At 38.2% G+C, this 23,271-nt stretch overlaps 4 protein-coding genes across 5 annotated transcripts; 3 read left to right on the forward strand and 1 right to left on the reverse strand.

Moving 5' to 3' along the window:
* Positions 1-82: 82 nt before the first annotated feature.
* Positions 83-4,699, forward strand: LOC111345758 (uncharacterized). Its single transcript, XM_022953042.2, has 5 exons — positions 83-454; positions 1,631-1,727; positions 2,646-2,756; positions 3,058-3,120; positions 4,015-4,699. The coding sequence occupies exons 1-5, from the start codon at positions 345-347 to the stop codon at positions 4,120-4,122; spliced, it is 489 nt and encodes a 162-aa protein (XP_022808777.1). The 5' UTR covers positions 83-344; the 3' UTR covers positions 4,123-4,699.
* On the forward strand, positions 4,437-22,583 carry LOC111345291 (uncharacterized). Of its 2 annotated transcripts, XR_015994528.1 has the most exons (29): positions 4,437-4,570; positions 12,763-13,879; positions 14,739-14,897; positions 15,349-15,447; positions 15,722-15,820; positions 15,889-15,987; positions 16,056-16,154; positions 16,223-16,321; positions 16,557-16,655; positions 16,724-16,822; positions 16,890-16,988; positions 17,056-17,154; positions 17,222-17,320; positions 17,388-17,486; positions 17,554-17,652; positions 17,721-17,819; positions 17,887-17,985; positions 18,053-18,151; positions 18,220-18,318; positions 18,386-18,484; positions 18,552-18,650; positions 18,719-18,817; positions 18,886-18,984; positions 19,274-19,347; positions 19,603-19,660; positions 19,725-19,796; positions 20,041-20,233; positions 20,898-21,599; positions 22,375-22,583. XR_015994528.1 is itself a non-coding variant. In XM_088742752.1 (28 exons), exons 2-28 carry the CDS (start codon positions 13,769-13,771, stop codon positions 21,476-21,478), a joined length of 3,228 nt encoding a protein of 1,075 aa, XP_088598878.1. In that variant the 5' UTR covers positions 4,437-4,570; positions 12,763-13,768; the 3' UTR covers positions 21,479-22,583. The 2 variants fall into 2 exon arrangements, 1 of the variants encoding a protein (XP_088598878.1); XM_088742752.1 differs by having other exon boundaries at positions 20,898-22,583.
* LOC111345769 (uncharacterized) lies at positions 6,220-10,113 on the reverse strand. The gene is made up of 2 exons (XM_088742754.1): positions 9,902-10,113; positions 6,220-6,824 (listed from the first exon to the last, which is right to left on the reverse strand). The coding sequence occupies exons 1-2, from the start codon at positions 9,975-9,977 to the stop codon at positions 6,595-6,597; spliced, it is 306 nt and encodes a 101-aa protein (XP_088598880.1). The 5' UTR covers positions 9,978-10,113; the 3' UTR covers positions 6,220-6,594.
* LOC111345749 (nuclear apoptosis-inducing factor 1) lies at positions 6,824-8,329 on the forward strand. Its single transcript, XM_088742753.1, has 2 exons — positions 6,824-7,521; positions 8,136-8,329. The coding sequence occupies exons 1-2, from the start codon at positions 7,119-7,121 to the stop codon at positions 8,327-8,329; spliced, it is 597 nt and encodes a 198-aa protein (XP_088598879.1). The 5' UTR covers positions 6,824-7,118.
* Positions 22,584-23,271: the final 688 nt, after the last annotated feature.

Raw genomic sequence — 23,271 nt, forward strand, 5'->3', positions numbered from 1 at the left:
ATGACAACGAAAATGACTAATTACCAAGCCACCCGCTAAGCAGACTGTTTCGAACGCCTGGAATATACTTGCACAAAGTCACGAAAATTTGCATTAGCAGGTACTGTTGATTAATCGCACTTCGTTTATCCCTACTGGGAGTTTTTTATCCGGTTCGGCCTTAAATATCATATTTTGTCTTGACATACCACTTGGTTCACGGAAGATCGTTTAATTTTCGGATAATATTTGGTCGATTTTTTTAGTCAACCGTCCCGTAGTTTGTCAACTCCTCACTTCTAGGCGAACTGTTGCCATCCGAGAATCGAATCAGAAGGTGAAAGAAGCACTGGCGCTGCAATCAAATGTCTTCAGCCGATTGTTGTTGTGCCATGTGGCAGTCGCCAATTCAGGGAGTACTGAGACCCGCTGTATGGCTGCCTGGTGTTAGAAATCTCCACAGTTGTAAAGAGACGTAAGTTTTTTTTTAATCGTTTTCCTAGCTTGTTACCTCCAATGATATTTTTATTTTAAATGCCATTACCAGCGAATCCTTTCTGTATACTTTAAATTTTCCCCAAAAACTTAATGCAGACAGGATCAGTCCATTCTTATCTACTGATTTTAGAAATGATATATTTTGCACTAACCGCGTTGGCGTTGTCTTGAAACTGTTTACGTTGAGTCCTATTCAATACACCCAGCTGTTTGGATTTTGAATAACCAAGAAATGACATATTTTCATTAAAATCAGCATGATGTGATTAGGTGGTGCAACCCTTAAACGTACAAGAAAGTGAATGATTTATCAGTATTTCGCACTTCACGTTTGATGTATTGCTAATATTGATATTTTTCTTATCATGGTAATCTAAAGAGCCCCGCGAATTCTCATACAAATCCAGAAGATAGTTATCAGAATTTGCCCATTAACAATGGTAGATTTTATATGCATAAGTAAAATGTCTAAATGTACTTTCAAGAAGTTTAATAGCTTTTTCTTTTTCTATCTTTCTTTTTAACATGATGCTCTCTTAATAATTTAGTCTCTTTGGGTTCCTGCTCTGACTTGAATGACAGGTGAAATTAAGATTGTAAAATTATGAAACATTGAATTATTTAAAGGTGGTAAGAAATGCATGATAGCATTGATTAATTTTCAGAGGGCAGAGTTGTTGGCTCAATTCAGTGAAAAATGTAATATGCATGTTTGGAAACACAGGTATATATAATCTAATTGACATAGACTGAACTAAAGTTTTAAAGGTTTTCAATTATCTCTAAGAGCCCACTTTCAATTTTTTGAACTTCAGCATAAAGTATTTATGGACATCACTAGGAGACCTTGGGGAATATTTTGCACAAAAAAATTATATTATTATTATTATATTATTATTATATTATTATTATTATTATTTAGTCTCTACTGTATCACCCTAGATGACCCTTGTGTCAGATAATTCAGAGAATTCGCAGTCAGATCTTGGGGTTGAAGGGGTAAGAGGGTTGCTGATTACAGGTCATGATTGGAGAATGTTCTTAGGGTGATGTGCTTATCACATCAGATAATAACCTGAAAACTTTTTGGCCAGAGCCAAATTAAAAATGATGGTTAGTTTGTGAATTATATAATATTTTTAAAACTATCCAGGTGGATAATACCAGAAGCAACTCCTGAAGTGTGCTTAGAACATTTGGTATCAGCTATAGCTTTACTTAGTGAAACTGAGAAGATGCATATAAATAAGGTGGGTAAAGAGCAGACTTCAATACTTTAAGAGACCTTTAAATGCATAATTTAATCCATTTTGACATAATTTCCAGGTCTCTCACAAAAAAAAGGAAAAAAAAAAGTACAGAGTGAAATTTGAGATACTTGTGGTCAACCAGTGAGTTTAAACTGAGCACATGACTTATGTCATTGCATCTAGCTTATCCAAGTTTCCATTCTGCAAAGCGACTGGGAATTGTACCACCTCACTTGGATATGGTGCTGGTCTGTCAAAGGTGACTCCCCCTCCCCTCCTCCCCTTCACTGTTTAGTCAGGTTTTTCTGATGGCTTTCTTGTGCCTAGGTATTCTGCTGTTTGGTTAAAGACACTGGAAGAGGAACACAGACATGTTAAAAGTTTTTATTACACAACTCGGGCAGTCAGAGGGCCAATAACTAAAATCAACCAATCAAAATGCTCTATTACCAGTCAATATTCTCTCAGTATTGGACCAGGCACTGTCCCGAATGGACTGGAATGATACTGCACTTGTGTCCCTTTGAACTTCAGTCGTATAATAAACCTCTTATTAACCAAGCTTGCTCGGGACCGTACTGGAAGAATATCGGCCCTCGGTCTTTTTTGTACAGACCTCGCTGGACTCAGTCCGTACTGTCAAGACCTCGGGTCGATATTTTCCCAGTACAGCCCTCGCGCTTGGTTAATAAGATATATTTAATGAATTGGTTGGGGCTTTGAGGAGATAAGATCCCAGAGACCTCAAAGTTAACTAAGACTAGAGAAAATCACCAAGATTCTCAGGTTGAAGGTGCAAGGGCATCTCCTGATCCAGTTAAACTTAGTTCATAGTGCATATAACACACAAACTGCCAGTTATAAGATAGGTATAAGCTTTCCTTGGGGTCATTTATTTTATTTACTAATTTTTTGTAGGTTCGCCATGAGAGAAATTTTGTGCAAATATTTTCATATACTGAGGCTGAATGGCTGGATATTGTGGAAATAGAATTTCAACCAGGACAGGAGAGGGGAACTCTTGCAAAGGTAATTATAGAAACTTAGAACACAATTAATACATTGACTAGGCCAGATGTCACACCCAGACTTTTCAATCCAGAGTCTAATGCACTGACCATTAAGCCATTGGGTTTCCCAGGGACTGCTAATTAACCGTATGGCTACAGCTTATCTACCTGTAACAAATCAAGGGTCTGAGTATCCATCACAAATGTGCTCCTCTTTGGGGCATCTTGATGTACTTGAACAATTTCTTCTCACTAGAAATTGTTTTCTTTTTATTCAGTTATAGTTATATAATAACCCTTTCTGTGATATTTTTTCAAAGGCAAAGTCATTTTCAACTGGATTTCTTCCTTTGATGATTCCATTTGCCTTTCTTCTAAACATGGTAGGAAAAAGCTCTTAATTAAGTTTTGATATTATTCTTAGTATTAAATCCAAGTATTACTCACTCAAAGATCACCACTATTATTTATAATGTTCTATTATAACTATTTTTGAACTTTAAGACAAAAGTTCCATTTGGAATCCAGTGCCAAAACCCACCCATTTTTAGAAAACTCATAACTATGGTATATATCAACCAGTCTTTGCTTTGGAGGGAAGTCGCCGGTACTCAACCCAAGTGGCTTGCACAGGCAGAGCTCCTCACAGTTTCTGTTGGATGAACTGAATAAGAGCTCAGTATAACTTTTCCAAGTCTATCCCAAGATACCCTTTCTTATTTCTCAACCAATTTATACTGGTTTACCAGTACCAGTACTAGTGTATACTTCTGCATGAAGAGAGGCACCCTGACAGTAAGGTATCTTGCTCGTGAACTCGATTACACAGTCAACCCACCAGGTCTCCAGCTCAGATCTTCAGGCCTAGATTTCACTATGCCAATTGCTAACCCATTGTGTCTCTTACTCTGAGTTTGAGATCATTTACAAATTATTCACACTCCATTTCTAGACTGAGGTCATCTTGCTTTTCAGCAGCTGAGCCCACATCCCTTTCTAATAGTTAGGTTGTATCTGGACACCATCCTGACATAACCTAAGAAGGTTTGATGAAAAAAACAGCCTATAGTGACCTTTGATCAAACATCCAATTCTCCTTTTGATTTGTGAGATATGGAAGGAGAATCTAGCATTTCATCACTGGTCACTCAAGTTTTTTTTCACTTATCCCTTTATATAATGAGTAATAGTTGTTTAGAATCTGTAAATAGATGCCTTTTAAAACTCCACATAGACTCAAAAAATCAACTGACATTTTCTGTGCCTTTGTTTTTCAGATCTTTTTCTTCATCCCTTTTTATGACAATAAATACAATGAGATGAGGTTGGCAAGAATTCGTCAAAAAATGAATCTGAACATTGAAGTAGCAAGAAAAGAATCATAAAATTTATAAACTTTCAGGGGTCAATTGTCAACTATTGATCAAAGTATGATGAAAGCAGGTCTTAAAAATATAACATCTTTAAGTATTTAGGAGTAATTTGAAATTGCCTTTTCTATTATAATGATAGTACATGATAGATTATAAGACATACTTTAATTAGTATGGTAATTTAAGAGTAGAGAACTTTTTTAAATGCATTTTGGAACTTGTTTTAATTTGAAATTAGGTAACATTTATTTACTCATAGCTTGGGAGTTAGGCCCATTTTCTGCCACTCCTTTGAAGTCCACATTTTATCCCTTCCCAAGGTAGGTGCAAATCTTCATTTCCCAAACAGAAGCTGGATCTTTCAGAAGAGGGGTCCCACATGGCATTTGAGGAAATTTGCACAAGGACATTCATTTGCATTAACAAAGTGCTCTTGAAAATGTAAAGGTCTCCTTAAGAGGTTTGTATGACCTCCTTAATTGACATTCAAAGCAAAATTAAGATAGCAATTCTTTTTTGATACAGATTTGATTTTTTAACTTTTCTTAATTAGATGAGGGATTCAATTATTAAAATCTTAGATAACATACATGTATGGCTTTATGCAGAGAGGCAGTGGTGGATCCCACACTATCTTCCTAGATGATTGTGTTGTTTGAGAGTTGTCCTGAAAGGAATTGTTGTGAATGGCAGTTACTTACACTTTGACAAGCTAAGAGGAAGTCAATATCAGTCACTAGCTCTAAGTGCAATGTCAAAATGTTGGATACTTTTGTGGACAACAGTACTTTTGACGTTTGCTGTCTCCTGATTAATCAGACAATGTGATCTGCAACTATCAACCCTGGGTTCAAAGCATATACTGCACTACCTTCAATTGAGCTAACCACCTCCCGGTTTAGCTCAATGGATAGAGCACTGGACTGTTGTGTGGGAAGTCGAGGGTTCAAGCCCCGGCCGGACCAACACTCAAGGTCTTAAAATAATTGAGAAGAATATGCTACCTTTCTATAACTTCAAGAAATAGTTAGATTTTCTAGTCTTTTCGGATAGGGACGAATAAATGGAGGTCCCATCTCCTACAGGGTTGGGGAAGGAGAAGTTAATTTCCCACACACGAGATTACTGTGTGATAGATGTCCTCCCCTGGGGTGGGATGGGTGGGATTTATTGGGTGGACTACTCGCACGGTTCGCAGATGTTTCGTTCTAGTCCAAACCTACTCAGTAATGCAGTGAAAATGGTTAGACATTTAAGAGAATGTCAGGTGATGTAAAAAAATGATCACTTTTAAATAAATTTGCATGCAAGCCACATTTGGCCTTTAAGTTAGTAATAAAAACATCATTAAATATTATCGATGTTGTACTCCCTTACCAAAAAAGATAGCCTTGAAGTATACTTTAAGTATACTAGAAGTATACTGTATCAATAGTGGTTACACTGCAATCACACTTCAATAATACTTCAATAGCACTGCACTTACTTAAGTACATTTGCAGTACCCTTTCTGAAGTACACTTTCAGTAAACTGCTCAAGTGAAAATCACTTGCTTTGTTGTTGATGTAGGGTAGAAATATACTTTAAGTATACTGCTCAAGTGAAAATCACTTTCTTTGTTGTTGATGTAGGGTAAGAGTACACTTTAAGTATACTGCTCAAGTGAAAATCCTTTTCTTTGTTGTTGATGTAGGGTACAACCCTTGCAAACTGAATTCCCAGTTTTCTGGGAATTCCTAGGAATTCTCAAATAATCCCAACTATGCCAATAAGCTCTGATATGAAAAGCTTGGAATTACTGGGAATTTCTGGGAAAGGACGGTTCCAGTTTTGTGAGGACTTGGAATTCCTAGACCTGAGAATTCTCAAACATTTTCAAATGTGCAAACAAGCTCTGATTTGAAAGCTTGGAATTGCTGGGAATTTCTGGGAAAGGAAGGTTCCAGTTTTTTGAGGACTTGGAATTCTTAGGAATTCTCAGCTGTACAAACTACCTTTAAGTTAAGAAGGATGGAATTCTGAATTTGAAGCAAATTAAATAACCCTGAAATCCAAATAATTCCAAGAAATTCTCAATACCTTGACTGTGAAGGTTTTCAGACAAGGAGTAATTTTAGAGGCTTAAAACTTTAATATTGGTTCAATAAAAGATACGCTAAACAAAGTGTACCAAGAGATGTATATACCTGTACATGTTTATCATGAAATTTATTATTTGACTAAGTTGTAGTAAATCTTAACATGAATATGCATTTTTCATAAAGCAGTTACATTAAGTGCAAATTTTCAGTTTAAATGCAATGTACTCATATCACAGATTTGCTTTCTAAACTCAAAGGCCCCTTGGATTCCACAGTCATAAAAGTTTTTATTGTGATGCAAAATATGTCTCGTGTCCGGAGATGTGCCAAAATCGTAAAATAATCATAAGCATGGATCAACGCTTCGGAATGTGCACATGCATTCATTTGTACGCAAGAATTCTAACGTACTATAATCGCTTCCTTCTCTTGTACAATTGTTTCTTCGTTATGAGACGCACTTGACTCTGTTGGCACCGCCGCTAGCTCAGTGGAAGCAAAAGACTGAGGAATCGAGATGGCAGTGTTGGAACGTGTCGCTGAACGCTTGTTACGATCCAACTTCATCGATTTGGGCACTGGTACACTGTGATCATCTGGGTAGCTCTTATACTTCCTAAGGTGGTATCCATCTGTTCTAATAATGAGGGTAACACGTTTATAATCATGCACATTCGAAATTGTGATTGTCCTTCTGGCCCCGGTTGTTCAAAGGATGGATAAATTTATCCACCGGATAAGCTTATCCGGTGGATAAAAAGGCTATCCACTGGATAGTTATCCGGCGGATAAAAAGTTGTTGCAGAAAGCACGGATAGCGAGACGTATAACTATCCGATGGATAATTCGGTATCCAAGCAGTTGCTATGGTTACAACCCAGGCGTTGCGTGATCTGTTCGCTCGCGCGTGCTAGTGGCGAGACAACATGGCAGAAAATGTTGCTCCTTCTCCGGCAAAGCGCGCTAGAAAACCCAATTTTACACCCGCCGAATGCGCAGTTATTTTGGAAGAGGCGGAAGAAAATATAAACATTATCAAAAGTAAATTTTCCTCGACACTTTGTAATAAAAACAAAACGCGAATATGGGAGGAAATAACCGAGAAAGTCAATGCCCTTGGAGTTTCCAAGAGAACTGTTGTGGAGGTAAAAGAAAAGTGGAGAGGAATGGTGAGAGGAGCAAAAAGAGAGCACAACAAATGTACCACGGCAGTAAAGAAGACCGGGGGTGGAAAGAAACCGGCTTCTCCAAAGGCTATCACAGCCAAAATTATCGAGCTCTTCGAAACGGATCCGTCTTTCAGCGGCATTTTGGGCGGTATCGACTCAGGTAAGCCACTAATGTTTACAAGTTTGTTGACTTACGATGATACTTACCACAGTGTGCTGATTGTTTCTGCCGTTCTTTGTTTAAACATGACGCAGGGTAGCAGGTGATTTTTCTTCTTTTGGAAAGTTCACAATCCCTGTAATTCGTCTACGTTTCTAAAATTCAGCGGACCGTTGTTGAATTGAATCGATCGAGAAAAGCTAAGCTGCTCTTGTATCGTGGCCGAAAAGTACTTCTAGACTTAAACGTTTCACACATTCGGACCCATTTTTCGTAATTTTTTTCCATTTTGATTGTGAAGTGAACAAACGCTACCTTAATCATCGATATTACAGAGCGTTTTTTTTTTTCAGAACGGTTTCCTTGGCAGTCCGCAATGTATTTAGAGATGACTTACTTGTCTGAAATTCTCCTTTTTAAAGGTTCTTGACAGCTGATAATTGTTGTCATTGAAATTAATTCCTTTTATTATAATAAATATATTGTTTAATTCAATAGGAGTGTTAACTCAAATTTTCTAGAGTAATTTTCAAGGAATGCGTACCAATTTGTGGTCAGAACTTACACCATACAGGAATCAAAGGTTTAATACATTTTGTACAAATTCTACACAGCACAAGTTTCAGACTTATCAACAGTGGATACAGGGGTTCTTGGAATAGAAAGTGAACTTCACCCTGTTGCTTCACACTGCGTACTTCCAGACACCTGTGAATCCGCAGACCCCAGTGAACTGTCACAGCTAGATTGCAATGCAACACAAATGGTTTTTACGTCCAACAGTGAAACAAAAATTAGCAATTTATAGTGCAAGTGTACGTTTGCCTAGTCTTAAATTGTATTCCCGTTAAAGTTTCGTAATGTGAGCATACACACAGACCCTAAATTTGGAGCTGTAATCGTAAGGTTTTTGTAAATTCATTTTGTCAAAACGAAGTGTTCGAAACTGGATTGCCGCTTGCATTTAAACCACAGTTTATAACCAACATCAATTAACTACAACCTATCCCTTTTCTAGAAATGGTAGATTCCAAGAGATTTCTTGACATGTATCTTTGAGTAACAGCAAATTACATGTTATTAAACAATGCTACTTAGCGAGAGAATGCTCTGTAAAATTATGTTGTTTCAGCACTCAATCCAACACAGTCCACTGAAAAATGTCCGTGTTGGAAGACACATCAAGTGATCACCGATGAATATTTTCCTTGCGGTCGTATCACCATTCGAAGGCTCAACACTTGTTAGCAAACAAGATCGATTACAGTTGAGAGTTCCCGAATGGAAAGGGAGATCTCACGGTTCGAAAACTCAATTACTTCAATCAATTCATTCAGTTCGTTTCGTCGTAAATTGTGTACATGCGTGAATCTTGGGATCACATGATTGATCACATGCGTTACTCAAGCCAATCACTCGCACATTCCTCCCTACGTGACAGAAAAGCGTTACAATTTTAAAGCGAAATTCTTCGGCTTTCATGCTCATATTTGGGACAAAATAATACCTGAAATGCACATGAGATAGTAAGCATAGTAAAGCTTGGGTTAAACGAAATGTTACCCTTTGCTATACAAATAATGAGAGCAACACAAACTTGCTTACCTCGATGGTCGCAGATTGCCTGGACCTTGATTGAATGAAATCCTTTCCGGTTCACGAAGTCCGGCTCGTTTTCGTGAGGGGCCTTTATTCTGACATGAGTACCGTCGATGCACCCGATAGCACAGGGAAAACCACCTACTCTGAACAAACCTTGCTTTATTTCGTCTCGTTCTGCACGAGTGCACGGAAATTTTATGAAGTCGCCTAACTTTGCAGTCAAGGGTTTTGTCACCCGGCGAACTATCCGGCTGACAGTCGACTTGTCAAATCCCTGAAAAGTGTCACCTATTACTTGAAGAAACGAACCCGAAGCTAAGAATCTGAGGGTGATAAGGACTTGCATTCTAGCAGGAACAGCACGGTTGCGATTTGTTTGGGGAGCGATATCGTCTGCAACAAGGCCAACGATGTACTGTAGCGCCTCTCGTCCAAAACGATACCTGGATCTCAATTCAGCATCTGTATATGTTTCAAACGGATCGAGTTGGCGGCGATAAATTCTCCTTTTTCTTCGATGTTGATTGTCGAGAAGGTTACAGCGAAGAAGTTGTAACTGTCGAGCAGCCATTTTATTTGTGTTTATCCGGTGGATAAAACTTATACTACCTACCTAACCATGGATAAATTTATCCACTGGATAGCGAGTGGATAGCGCTATCCATGCTTTCAACAACCGATATGACGCCATGGATAAAATTTATCCACTGGATAGCGATTTATCCAGCGGATAAGAAGTTATCCATGCTTTGAACAACCGGGGCCTGTTGTTTCTCACCTTTGCCGTGAACACGACTCAAGTCAGGGTTTCGAGTCTTTGTTTCCTCGACAGCTTTCGGCCACAAATCTTGCATTTGCAGTACGTTCGATTCGTCTCGATCATTTCTACGTAGAGTCAGAGTTCACATCATTATTTGGGGCATCTTCAGAACATGGATTTAAGGTAAAACCATCGTCGACATCGTCTATCAGTCAACCCTTGAGCGTTCTCTTAACACTGCAATCATTTGAGCCAGCGGATTCTCTTTACGAACCAATGACAATTCCCAAAATATCCACGTGATCTTACCCGTGATTGGAAACAAAGGAAATTCCATTTGGCGCTCATCTTTGAATGTACTTTTTATCCGTTGATCGCTCGTGCGTTAAGTTATTTCTTTTCTCAACTGTTTTGCTTAATATGACATCTCTAAAGATGGGTTTTACAGTTGTTCAATGGGAAAACGAGAATAGTGTGTGTTGTTATGAGAAGCAAGTCGTTGGCGCCGTGAAGTTAAAAGAAGGGACAACTGGCCGCTACAAGGGTCGAGCGGCCAATTTATAAAGCTATGGATTCTGAAAGTTTGTGGTGAGTACAAATTGTGATATTTGGTACGTGATTAAACCTGAGAATCGAATCGGTCACTTGCATGCCACAGTTTTTTTAGCTTACGCTTTACAATGAAATAAATCTATCAGTGAGCTAAAGGTTTCGGGATTATTTTGGTCACGTTTGGCAAGCTGTGAGCCCAGCAGAAAAAGACAAACAGCTGCTTAGTCTGCAGTTTGGGATAACTTCATTGAACTAATTATTACAGTTACAACAAGAATTTAATCAAAAAATCAATTATTTAACTGTAATTAAGCCCTTCTCTCCCAAGAGTGTTCAGTCAAAACTGAGAAGAAATCTCTGTATTTCAACTTGCAGAATCTACAGAAACAGCAGAGCATGAAGATGCTGCTTGACAGCTTACATTTGAATTTTAACACACAAGAGTTTTATCCAAAGAAGTTACAACCACATTAAATTAAGTCAACTAAGAACTCAATTAAGATACAAGCCTGACTCCGGGAGGAAAGGATAAAATATCATTTGTATCATCATCCCAAATGAAATGATTCCTTAAATACTATTTTTTGCCTAACAGTTATTAGTATTTATTGCACTAAACATAACCCAAGTTATTGCATTTCATGAGAAAGAATCAACAGATTTTATTCACAATTTGTGTCAAACCAAATTTACTGATTCACTAGGACTATTTTAAATGAAAAGCTAGAATTGAGTTTTTAAGAAAAACAAAAGAAATTTCATCCTAATATTACTACATGTTGATGTTAATATAATATACAACAGCAAAATAATAACATGTGAACCTGAGTTATAATAATATTAATAATACATAGCTTATATAGCGCAACGATTCTCAAAGATCCAGCGGCACTTTTCAATAATAGTGAAAGAAAAATGTAGTCAATTAATAATTAAAGTGGAATAGAAGAATAGTGAAAAATCAATGAAAGCAAAAACTACAACTGCCTAAATAAATGGGTTTTAAGTTTAGACTTAAATGTTGTCAAAAGGTCCACTTCTCAAATATCATCCAGCAAGGCGTTCTACAGAGTAGGAGCTCCATGAGAGAACGCTCTATATTCATATGTTTTAAGATTGCATTTTGGTATCATTAAGAGTTTTTTCTTTGAAGATCTTAGGTTTCTATTAGGAATGTACGGTCTTAACAGTTCACTAAGATACAGAGGACTCAGACCATTTAATACTTTAAAACGAGAAGAAGTATCTTAAAATCAATATGGGCGGACACAGGCAGCCAATGAAGGCTTCTAAGTATAGGTGTAATGTGATCATATCTGCTGGTGGCTGTGAGCAGGCGGACAGCTGAATTTTGTACATGTTGTAATCTATTAATTTGTGACTGCTGTAGGCCAGATAGAAGAACGTTACAATAATCCAACTTTGACGAAATAAGGGCATGAATAAGTATTTCACACTGACAGTGCATGTAAATAAATTTCATTGACAACTTGAATTTTTAGTTGGGAGTTAATTCATGTATTTATTTGATATTAGTTGCCTTGAAGTTTTCCTAAAGTTCCCAGTAATTCTTAAACATTGCTAGAAATTCCTAGGAATTTCCAGCAAGTTTTTAGATTCACAGTATTTCAGGGAAGTCATTGGTGCTCTGAGTTGGAATTCCTAAGAATTTGTAGGAATATTCCATGGAATTCTCAGGAATTCCTTGAAATTCCAAGTCCTATTGGCTATAAACATGGAGTTTTTAGGAATTCCTAGGTTTTTTGGGAAATTTCTAGGTTATTTTGGGAATTTCTAGGTTTTTTCGGAAATTCCAAGATCCAGTTTGCAAGGAAAGTACACTTTAAGTATACTGCCATTCATTCATAATATCTTGAATATATTCTAAGTAGACTGTACTGGTCAGTTTTCCACTAGTGGTTTTACTCGTGAGGTATATGCTCGAAGTGCACTGCAAAATTTTCAGTACCTTTCAAGTATACTTTAGGGTGTTCGAATTTCAGGTTGGACCAAGTATATTACAAGTATACTTTTAGTAGCTCTGTAAACTATACTTCAAGTCTACTGAAAGTATACTTTGTGTATCTTTTGTGCAGTACACTTTGATTACAGAAGTAGTATACTAAAAGTGTACTTAATTTTGGTAAGGGCTAGCTTCCACAGATACATCCATCAGTTGAGTGATAATTTATTTGTAGTAATATGAACCAAAGCTATCTTGCAATAAAATTTAAAGTATTTGTTACGGTTATGATTTGGAAAAGTTCTGTGTTTTGCAGATGAACCATATAGAAATTGATACCCCATTCTGACCCATTCTTTGTTAGGGAGATGATGATACTTTGTGTGGGCATATGGATGCATAATCATCCTCTAGATTTCAGCCTGACTTCGGGAGGAGACAAATCGTTACGCTCTTTGTAAACTGGACTTAAATGAGTAGGCGAGTTAAAAACTGGACATCAACTTGTAAATGTTAATGCACGTCTCCTTTAACCAGAAAAGAGCACCTCTAAATCTTTAGATGTCAAATTACAGCTTGCGAAAAATTAAAAAAGTCCTTCCTCTCCCGTACGTTTAACTAATTAAAGCGAAGTAGAACCCTCCAAACCTGACGTTTCGCTTTTGCGCGAATGTAATAATGGTTATGAGATTTTTTTAACTTAGTGTTACGATATGTAAATGTTGCTCGTAGGCGTAGGTGTTAACTCCCTAAAGTCGTGCATAAGCTCGTGATATGTTAATTAGTTGATCGTGTATTTGAAAGGAACTCGGTATTTGCATGTTACTCTCTTCCTTCGGGTTTCTGCTTTAGCTGTTGAATAAAGACTTCAAACACCTGGATGAAGCCTTGGACGTAAGCAATAGGTATTTTTCAGGTCTCCTTGTGACACAGTAAACTCTGCAGAAAAGTGCAGGGTTTGGTACAAATGAACATGATTTTTATTTATTTGTAATTTAACGAGGTGATCGTTTAATATAGGCGCATAGAAAAAGAATCAGAGACCTGTAACGTCCAAAGCAGGACCAAATACGTCTGATTTAGGTGATATTTCACAAAAATTTAATATTTTTTTTTAAGTTTAAATATATTTGGGAGGTCAGTGTAGGGGATTTGATCATTGACTACTTCTTAAAGAGCGTGTGATATGGACTGAAATTGGAGTTATTGTTCATCTCCATGTGATTGGTGAATTTTGTTTAATTTGATTGATTAAAGATCCGAAAACTGCGCGCGCAACCTCAATTACCTGCGCTTATTTGATTAGCTTCTGTGACGTCATTGATACAGACACAATTGAAACAGACACGCCTTTTCCGCCATCTGCGACCATGCCTTTTGTCACACTGTGGCAGGCACTTTTCGCTGTTAGAGAGATCAGAAGACGTTTGGTAAGGAAAGAAGACGTAGGAAATGTTCAATCAAGCGACGGAGTTGAAAAGGTATATCTCAATTTAGCATATCAGAGGTTTCGAAAAGTAAAAAAGCACACCAAAATCACCGTGGACCCCAGCAGTGCGGTAGCCGTTGAAAACGCCTTTTTTTTTTTCTCTCTTCAGAACAAGTGTGTCCTATTCGCGATTGGTTTAAGTTTTGAATCTGATTGGTTAAAAAAAGTGGCGCATGTTTCTGGAACAAGCACATAGCATAGTTAAGTGAAGCCAAAGTAATATCGCATTACATTTCTTTAATCTTACCGGCTTGGTTTGAATTCTCGGAATGGGACAGAGGATAGCCAGTATTGAAGACACCTTGCGTAGTACGAGTTAACAAGTCGCTTGCAGGATCGGAAACAGTATTCCTCAGCGTTTAACAAATAAGATCTAAGGCATCGTATTTATAAAAAAGGCTCCTTAGGAACTAAAAATCTCCACCTTTAAAATGGTGTAAGTTGGAGAGAAAAGATCAATCAAGACCACCAGCATTTGTGCGCGCTTGAAGTTATCTAGCTGGCGCAAAATATCACTAGAATAGCTTTGAGACCCCAACCCAATTTCTGAATGTTCTGAGAATCTTCAGTCTCGTTTGAAAGACTTCGGTGGCAAGCCAAGGCATTCTCGCGTATAAAATTGCTATTTTTTTTTTAATTGGAAAACATTATCTTCTACTTTGATCCCAGTCTGTGAACTTAAAGCGTTGAGAACTGTTCTGGTGAACAGGTTTGCTAGGTTTCAAGTCAATCATGACTCCCAACACTTGGGGTGAGAAAGATTCTCAGATTTTTTTCTTTTTTTATTTTTCATCGCACTGTTTGATATCGGAAAAATCAGTATGACTCAATTGTTTCCGCGTCCTACACAGGTGGTTCTGGTGGATGACGCCAAAAGTAGGGACGACAAAGATGTGAAATACAGCAGTGACAAGACTCACCCAGTACAATCAATTGAGAGCACTTCTGTGGAAAGGGAGTGTAATAAGTGTAATCATGAGGGATATTGGGAAGCAAATGACAGCAAAGAGGTATTATCAAGTTTGACACTCTTCTACTTTTGAGGAATAATTACCTTCCATTTGCCTGTTAGGGACTGGACATAGAATCCCCCCGCTCTTTTTCTCATCGCAGTGTTCCATTTACTACCGAGTACTGTAATGAAAAAAAGGACATTGGCGCTTCTTATAACTCTGAGGTGCGCCACAATTTAAGACTAAGGTATCACTGTGTTTGACACTATTCTGCTTTTCAAGAAAAATGTAGTTTAGCATCCGTTTTGGTTTTGGAGAGTAGATGTAGAAAATACGGAATACTCTAACATAATGAACTGCAACGTTGTTCTCTTCTGTAGAGAAGGACGTTGGCGTTCCTGGAACTCTGAGGAGTGCGAGGATATAGGTCAAAGCACGTTGGTAGAGTTCTGTTTAATACTCTTTCAGTCTTCAAGAAAGGCTGATTAAGCCTCCATTTGGTTTTTAGGGAATGGCTGTGAAAAAAATGGAGTATTTTGAACAAGAGAGGAACGTTGTCATTTCCTGTAGCTCTGATGAGTGCAAGAATCTCAGTCAAAACACAATGGTATGTTTGTGTTTTATACTTTTCACTCTTCCGTGATAAAAGTAGATTAAGATTAAGCCTCTATTCGGTTTTTAGGGAATGGATGTAGAACAAGGAGAGTGCTCTCAGGGTACGTCAACCTTGTTCTGTTCTTTACTAAAGAAGAGAAGAACGTTGAAGTTCCCTGAGACACTGAGGAGTGCGTTAATATTGATCAAAACTCAATAGTATGTTTGCGTTTTATACTCTCTTAATCTTCAAGAAAGGTAGATTAAGCCTGCATTCGGTTTTTTAGGGAAAGCATGTGGAACAAAGAGAGTGCTCTAACGAACAGGCCAAAGTTGAAGATGGTTGTGACTTTCAAGAGTGCGAGAATACTGGTCAAAACACAATGGTATGTTTGTGTTTTATACTCTTTTACTCTTCAAGAAAGGTAGATTAAGTCTGCATTTGGTTTTTTAGGGAAAGCATGTGGAACAAAGAGTGTGCTCTAACGAACAGGCCAAAGTTGAAGATGGTTGTGACTTTCAAGGGTGCGAGAATACTGGTCAAAACACTATGGTATGTTTGTGTTTTATACTCTTTTACTTTTCAAGAAAGGTAGATTAAGCCTCCATTTGATTTTTAAGGGAAAGCATGTGGAACAAAGAGTGTGCTCTAACGAACAGGCCAAAGTTGGGGATGGTTGTGACTTTGATGGGTGCGAGGATACTGGTCAAAACACCATGGTATGTTTGCGTTTTATACTCTTTTACTCTTCAACAAAGGTAGATTAAGCTTGCATTTGGTTTTTTAGGGAAAGCATGTAGAACAAAGAGGGTGCTCTAAAGAACAGGCCAATGATGAAGTTCGTTGTGACTCTGAGGAGTGCGAAAATATAAGTCAAAACACAATGGTATGTTTTTGTTTTATACTCTTTTACTTTTCAAGAAACGTAGATTAAGCCTCCACTTGATTTTTAAGGGAAAGCATGTGGAACAAAGAGTGTGCTCTAACGAACAGGCCAAAGTTGGGGATGGTTGTGACTTTGAGGAGTGCGAGAATACTGGTCAAAACACTATGATATGTTTCCATTTTATACTCTTTTACTCTTCAAGAAAGGTAGATTAACCTTGCATTTGGTTTTTTAGGGAAAGCATGTAGAACAAAGAGGGTGCTCTAAAGAACAGGCCAATGATGAAGTTCGTTGTGACTCTGAGGAGTGCGAAAATATAAGTCAAAACACAATGGTATGTTTTTGTTTTATACTCTTTTACTTTTCAAGAAACGTAGATTAAGCCTCCACTTGATTTTTAAGGGAAAGCATGTGGAACAAAGAGTGTGCTCTAACGAACAGGCCAAAGTTGGGGATGGTTGTGACTTTGATGGGTGCGAGAATACTGGTGAAAACACTATGGTATGTTTGCGTTTTATACTCTTTTACTCTTCAAGAAAGGTAGATTAAGCTTGCATTTGGTTTTTAGGGAAAGCATGTGGAACAAAGAGAGTGCTCTAACGAACAGGCCAAAGTTAAGGATGGTTGTGACTTTGAGGAGTGCGAGAATACCGGTCAAAACACAATGGTATGTTTCCATTTTAAACTCTTTTACTCTTCAAGAAAGGTAGATTAAGCTTGCATTTGGTTTTTAGGGAAAGCATGTGGAACAAAGAGAGTGCTCTAACGAACAGGTCAAAGTTAAGGATGGTTGTGACTTTGATGGGTGCGAAAATACCGGTCAAAATACAATGGTATGTTTCCATTTTATAATCTTTTACTCTTCAAGAAAGGTAGATTGAGCTTGCATTTGGTTTTTAGGGAAAGCATGTGGAACAAAGAGTGTGCTCTAACGAACAGGTCAAAGTTAAGGATGGTTGTGACTTTGAGGAGTGCGAGAATACCGGTCAAAATACAATGGTATGTTTCCATTTTATACTCTTTTACTCTTCAAGAAAGGTAGATTAAGCTTGCATTTGGTTTTTAGGGAAAGCATGTGGAACAAAGAGAGTGCTCTAACGAACAGGTCAAAGTTAAGGATGGTTGTGACTTTGATGGGTGCGAGAATACTGGTCAAAACACCATGGTATGTTTCCATTTTATACTCTTTTACTCTTCAAGAAAGGTAGATTAAGCTTGCATTTGGTTTTTAGGGAAAGCATGTGGAACAAAGAGAGTGCTCTAACGAACAGGTCAAAGTTAGGGATGGTTGTGACTTTGATGGGTGCGAGAATACCGGTCAAAATACAATGGTATGTTTCCATTTTATACTCTTTTACTCTTCAAGAAAGGTAGATTAAGCTTGCATTTGGTTTTTTAGGGAAAGCATGTGGAACAAAGAGTGTGCTCTAACGAACAGGCCAAAGTTGGGGATGGTTGTGACTTTGATGGGTGCGAGAATACCGGTCAAAATACAATGGTATGTTTCCATTTTATACTCTTTTACTCTTCAAGAAAGGTAGCTTAAGCTTGCATTTGGTTTTTAGGGAAAGCATGTGGAACAAAGAGTGTGCTCTAACGAACAGGTCAAAGTTAAGGATGGTTGTGACTTTGATGGGTGCGAGAATACCGGTCAAAACACAATGGTATGTTTCCATTTTATACTCTTTTACTCTTCAAGAAAGGTAGATTAAGCTTGCATTTGGTTTTTAGGGAAAGCATGTGGAACAAAGAGAGTGCTCTAACGAACAGGTCAAAGTTAAGGATGGTTGTGACTTTGATGGGTGCGAGAATACCGGTCAAAATACAATGGTATGTTTCCATTTTATACTCTTTTACTCTTCAAGAAAGGTAGATTAAGCTTGCATTTGGTTTTTTAGGGAAAGCATGTGGAACAAAGAGTGTGCTCTAACGAACAGGCCAAAGTTGGGGATGGTTGTGACTTTGATGGGTGCGAGAATACCGGTCAAAATACAATGGTATGTTTCCATTTTATACTCTTTTACTCTTCAAGAAAGGTAGCTTAAGCTTGCATTTGGTTTTTAGGGAAAGCATGTGGAACAAAGAGTGTGCTCTAACGAACAGGTCAAAGTTAAGGATGGTTGTGACTTTGATGGGTGCGAGAATACCGGTCAAAACACAATGGTATGTTTCCATTTTATACTCTTTTACTCTTCAAGAAAGGTAGATTAAGCTTGCATTTGGTTTTTAGGGAAAGCATGTGGAACAAAGAGAGTGCTCTAACGAACAGGTCAAAGTTAAGGATGGTTGTGACTTTGATGGGTGCGAGAATACCGGTCAAAATACAATGGTATGTTTCCATTTTACACTCTTTTACTCTTCAAGAAAGGTAGATTAAGCTTGCATTTGGTTTTTTAGGGAAAGCATGTGGAACAAAGAGTGTGCTCTAACGAACAGGTCAAAGTTAAGGATGGTTGTGACTTTGATGGGTGCGAGAATACCGGTCAAAACACAATGGTATGTTTCCATTTTATACTCTTTTACTCTTCAAGAAAGGTAGATTAAGCTTGCATTTGGTTTTTTAGGGAAAGCATGTAGAACAAAGAGAGTGCTCTAACGAACAGGCCAGTGATGAAGTTCGTTGTGACTCTGAGGAGTGCGAAAATATTAGTCAAAACACAATGGTATGTTTGCGAGTTTTTCATACTCTTTTAGTCTTTAACTGAGAAAAGTAAATTAAGCATACATTTGGTTTTCAGGTACATTTATTTCGACATTGGATGAACAATCCGCCAAGAATGCATCAGCTTACTCGGTGGATGTTACTTCCAATGTTAACATTAATGTTTGCTTTGCAAAATTTTGTAAACAACGTAATCTGTCGGATTCGATAGAAGAATGGAAGTACAACATTGTAGGCTCGTGTTTCTTAATTAGAGCCGTTTAATGGTTTTTTTACAACCTTTCATACAGCGCTCTGCTATTTCCCTACATGCGTCCGAGGCGGAGAGCAAGGGCGAACATACTGCTCATACCAGCTATGAAAGGTAAGAGATTTCATGGTCGATATTTTCACTGATTTTACCGGATAGCTGGAGAGAGTCGGATTGTCTAGCCAAAGGGTAGATCGTGCGAATGCTTGGTGACAAATAAGCGTTACTATGATGATTTTTTAAAAAAAATAACCATGGTGATAGACATTAAGTTTTGCGTGAAAAGTAAAAACCAAAAAACAGTTCTTTCTTTCAAACGAATAGACTAAAAAAAAAAACGCATCCTCTTTTTCTTGTTTACTTTCACAGTGGTGTCAAACAGAGTACCTTGAATCCTCTAGCAAGACAGTTTCATCCTTCATGTCAGGTATGAAATTCCACTTTCAGTAGATGGTTAGATTTGTTTGTAATTGATTTTGTTTTTCCTGCAGGCAACTCATTTTTTTTGCAAAAAACAGCGCACCTTGAATCCTCTGGCAAGAGAGTTTCGTCCTTCATGTCAGGTATGAAATTCCACTTTCAATAGATGGTTACATTCGTTTGTAATTGATTTTGTTTTTCCTGGAGGCAACTAATTTTTTTTTTCTATCTAATAAAAGAAAACAAATTCCGTTATCAATTCTCGTCTCTTCACAATGATTAGAATTTGCCATATTGTTTCACGATCATTTAAGAATTTGAATTCTAGATGTGATTGAGAAGGGATGATATCCTTAGAAGCTTTTTGTTAAAAAACCATCTCTACAGACTATTTGTTCAAAGAAAGTAGGGCAACCCAAAGATAAATCTCAAATGTTTAAACGTTACGACGAGCCACCAGCCCAAGGGCGGCGACGGAAGCGGTCATGCGGTCCTCCAAAAATGCTTGGGGTGGAGGCACCTCCTTGGAGCCATCCCCCGCCAAGCCATCTCCCGCCAAGATTCCCTCCCAGTCCACCAAGTAAGTACTGAGCACAAACTTATCGTAGCAGCTTAAGATCATACGCACTAACAATCTAGTGAATCATATTCTATATGGCTTCTCATTTGTCAATACAATATAATTGGTAGTCTAGACAGTAAAATACAGTTTGGTGAAACTTGGTGATTCAACGGAATGGAGAACTTTCAAGTGCAACACCGTGCAGAGCAAAGCAAGGAAAAGCTTTTCAGTTCAACTCAGGAGAGAGGGACGCAACTATATTTATTACAACTTAACTCAGCGACGCGGAAGGCAATGCAAGGCAGCTGTTTTCATTTCAATAAAAGATATCTAAATGTAGTGTCATGCAATTCCCTTACTCAACGTAATTCATGTTCAGAGCTACTAAGCCAATACGCGATACAGTGGACACGGTGAAATATAGTGCAAACAACACCACTGCGCCCATAACGCTAACTAGGACGGTGCGGCGTCAGTTCGCAATTTACTAATACATATGCATAATACAGCAGAATGCGAGGATATAGCAATGCTAAACCCTTTCAATGCATTGTTAGAGCAGAGGTCGATGAAACACGATTTGACGGACAGCAAGGAAATGGAGCACAGCTAACACAAAGCAAAGCAAAGTACTTGATACTTTGCCATTAGTGACTAGAAAAAAATGTTCTTTCTTTTATAGGGAGACACTACAGATCGGAAACACCAGGAGTAGCACCATGGCTGCAGCCATCTGTCCCAAACAGCTGGCCGACTCCACCACAGATGAACATTATGCTCAATGCTTGGCCAAATACCAACAGGTGCTGCACGGACCAAGTAAGCGGTTTACTTGCAGAGCAGAATCCCAGTAATGGCAGTACTATGAGGCCTATGCCAGGAGTACTGCCATGGCCACCGCCCTTTGCTTCCAACACTCGGCCAACTCCGTCACTAATGAACGTTGAGCCTAACACATGGCCAAATAATAGGAATCCAGATGCGTATAATCCTGTGGAGCAATCACAAGGAGTAGCACCATGGCCGTGGCCATCTGTCCCAAACTACTGGCCGACTCTTCAACCGATAAACATTATGCCGCCCAATGCTTGGCCAAATGCCAACATGGCTCGCACGGACCAAGTAAATGGTTTACCTGCAGTGCAGAATCCCAGTAATGGCAGTCCTATCAGGCCTATGCCAGGAGTGTTGCCATGGCCACCGCCCTTTGCTTCCAACACCTGGCCAACTCCGTCACTCATGAACGTTGAGCCAAACACATAGCCAAATAACAACAACATGCCTGACTTGAAACAAGAATTTTGGACACCTGCCGAGCAGAATCCATTTTAAAAAAATTACATTGTACCAGGTCCGATACAACAGTTGTCATCATATCCAAGAGGTTTGTTGTTCGCACGAGACGCCTAGAACGTTAGTTGATGAGCAACCTACTCATTCCTGCTCTCTTGTAAGCGTGTATATTAGAAAAAAAATTCAACTCTGTCAGTTTAAACATAGTTTTTAGCATAGTTGAAGAGTATTTGTGTTCTTGGGAATTTACGTGACTAAGTCAGTGGTTTTGCAATTGCTATTGCTACCTGACACTTACATAAAGTTTCTCATTTCATCATATCAAACGCGGAGCAGTCTCCAAATGGGCGAAGCCATAGCATCATGATATGGCTTCGCACATTTGGAGACTGCTCCGCCTGATCCACCAGAAACTGTGAATCCTTGATCAGTGTACAAATTGCTGTACTGCAAGCAGTAGGTTTCTATGCATACTTTTTTAAATGTTCATCTTTTATGATCATTTTAAAAGCTTCCTCGGCTATCACCAAGTAGTTGCAGAAACATGAGACATTTCCTACAAAGTTAATACCGTAATTGCACAAAAACTAGGTTCTCTTCTGGTTTAAGCGGCACAAATCCACAGGCAGCTTAGGTACAGTATACTTATGGCAGAGCACGACTGATTGCGTTACGTTAGTCACGCGTCACACAGTAACTAGTTCATGATGAGGTGGAACCAGTCGAAACTGCATATTAATGTCAGCATCTGAACTACTGCGCACCTACCCCTCGCCTTGGTTTTTTAAATAGAAATGTAGAACCGAGATAAGCATTATTTTCAAAATTTTCATAACCTGTTTCTGACGATATTCTTTTATCAACAGGTGATTTACATGACACACATAGCCTGCATTTTTCTGCGAAGACTGCTATCTTATTTGTTTCTTTTTGTTGTTGTTGTTGTTTTTTTTTAAAGAGTTTTAATACATTTCTTCATAAATTCGAAAGCCAAACTTACTCTTTGTCAAAGGTTCATAAAGCCAATTGTGAATTTGAGGGAAAATAACATATTAAAATGATCACAAATATAAAATTTCAGTTGTCTTGTACTTTTTTGTGGCTACTGCCTCCCCTAGGAGGCGGAGCCACATATGTTATCAAAATGACTGAGTGAGGGTAATGATAGAATGTTGAACTTCACCCGATTTTGACCCGATGTCACCTATTTTTTTTTTCTTCAGTCGTAGTTCGACATTCGCACTAGAAAAAAATGGGCGCAGCATACACTAAAGAAAGAAGAATGCCTTAGAACAAATAATTTTGTGCCTAAGCAACCTAAAATGTCAGTTTTTCAGTTCTTGTCGTGACATTTCAGAGGACGATTAACATCTCACAATCATTTCAGGATGTCGTTTAATTAAAGACAAAACTTTTCCTCGCAGAAATATCTGAACAGGTGTGATCAGTGTTTCGTTGACGGAACCAGAAATGAACTCATGATTACAAACATTGATTTAGTTAAAGATTAAGGACATTGAGATACAATGAATATATGAAGTTCATACATTTTGAACTGCCGTATTAGATACGTATGATGTACGATCCTCGCAGTAGATAGCGCTATTTATGCAATAGCGAAAATCAGACCTGAAAAAAATCAGGTCGTGTTTTTCCTGGTCATCTAATACCGCAGTTCAAAATGTATGAACTTCATATATTCATTGTATCTCATTTATCACTTTCACGGGTTTATTACGAATCAACTTAGCAGCCTGCTCCCA

This window comes from Stylophora pistillata, chromosome 13, assembly GCF_964205215.1.
Source record: "Stylophora pistillata chromosome 13, jaStyPist1.2, whole genome shotgun sequence".
Lineage (NCBI taxonomy): Eukaryota > Metazoa > Cnidaria > Anthozoa > Scleractinia > Pocilloporidae > Stylophora > Stylophora pistillata.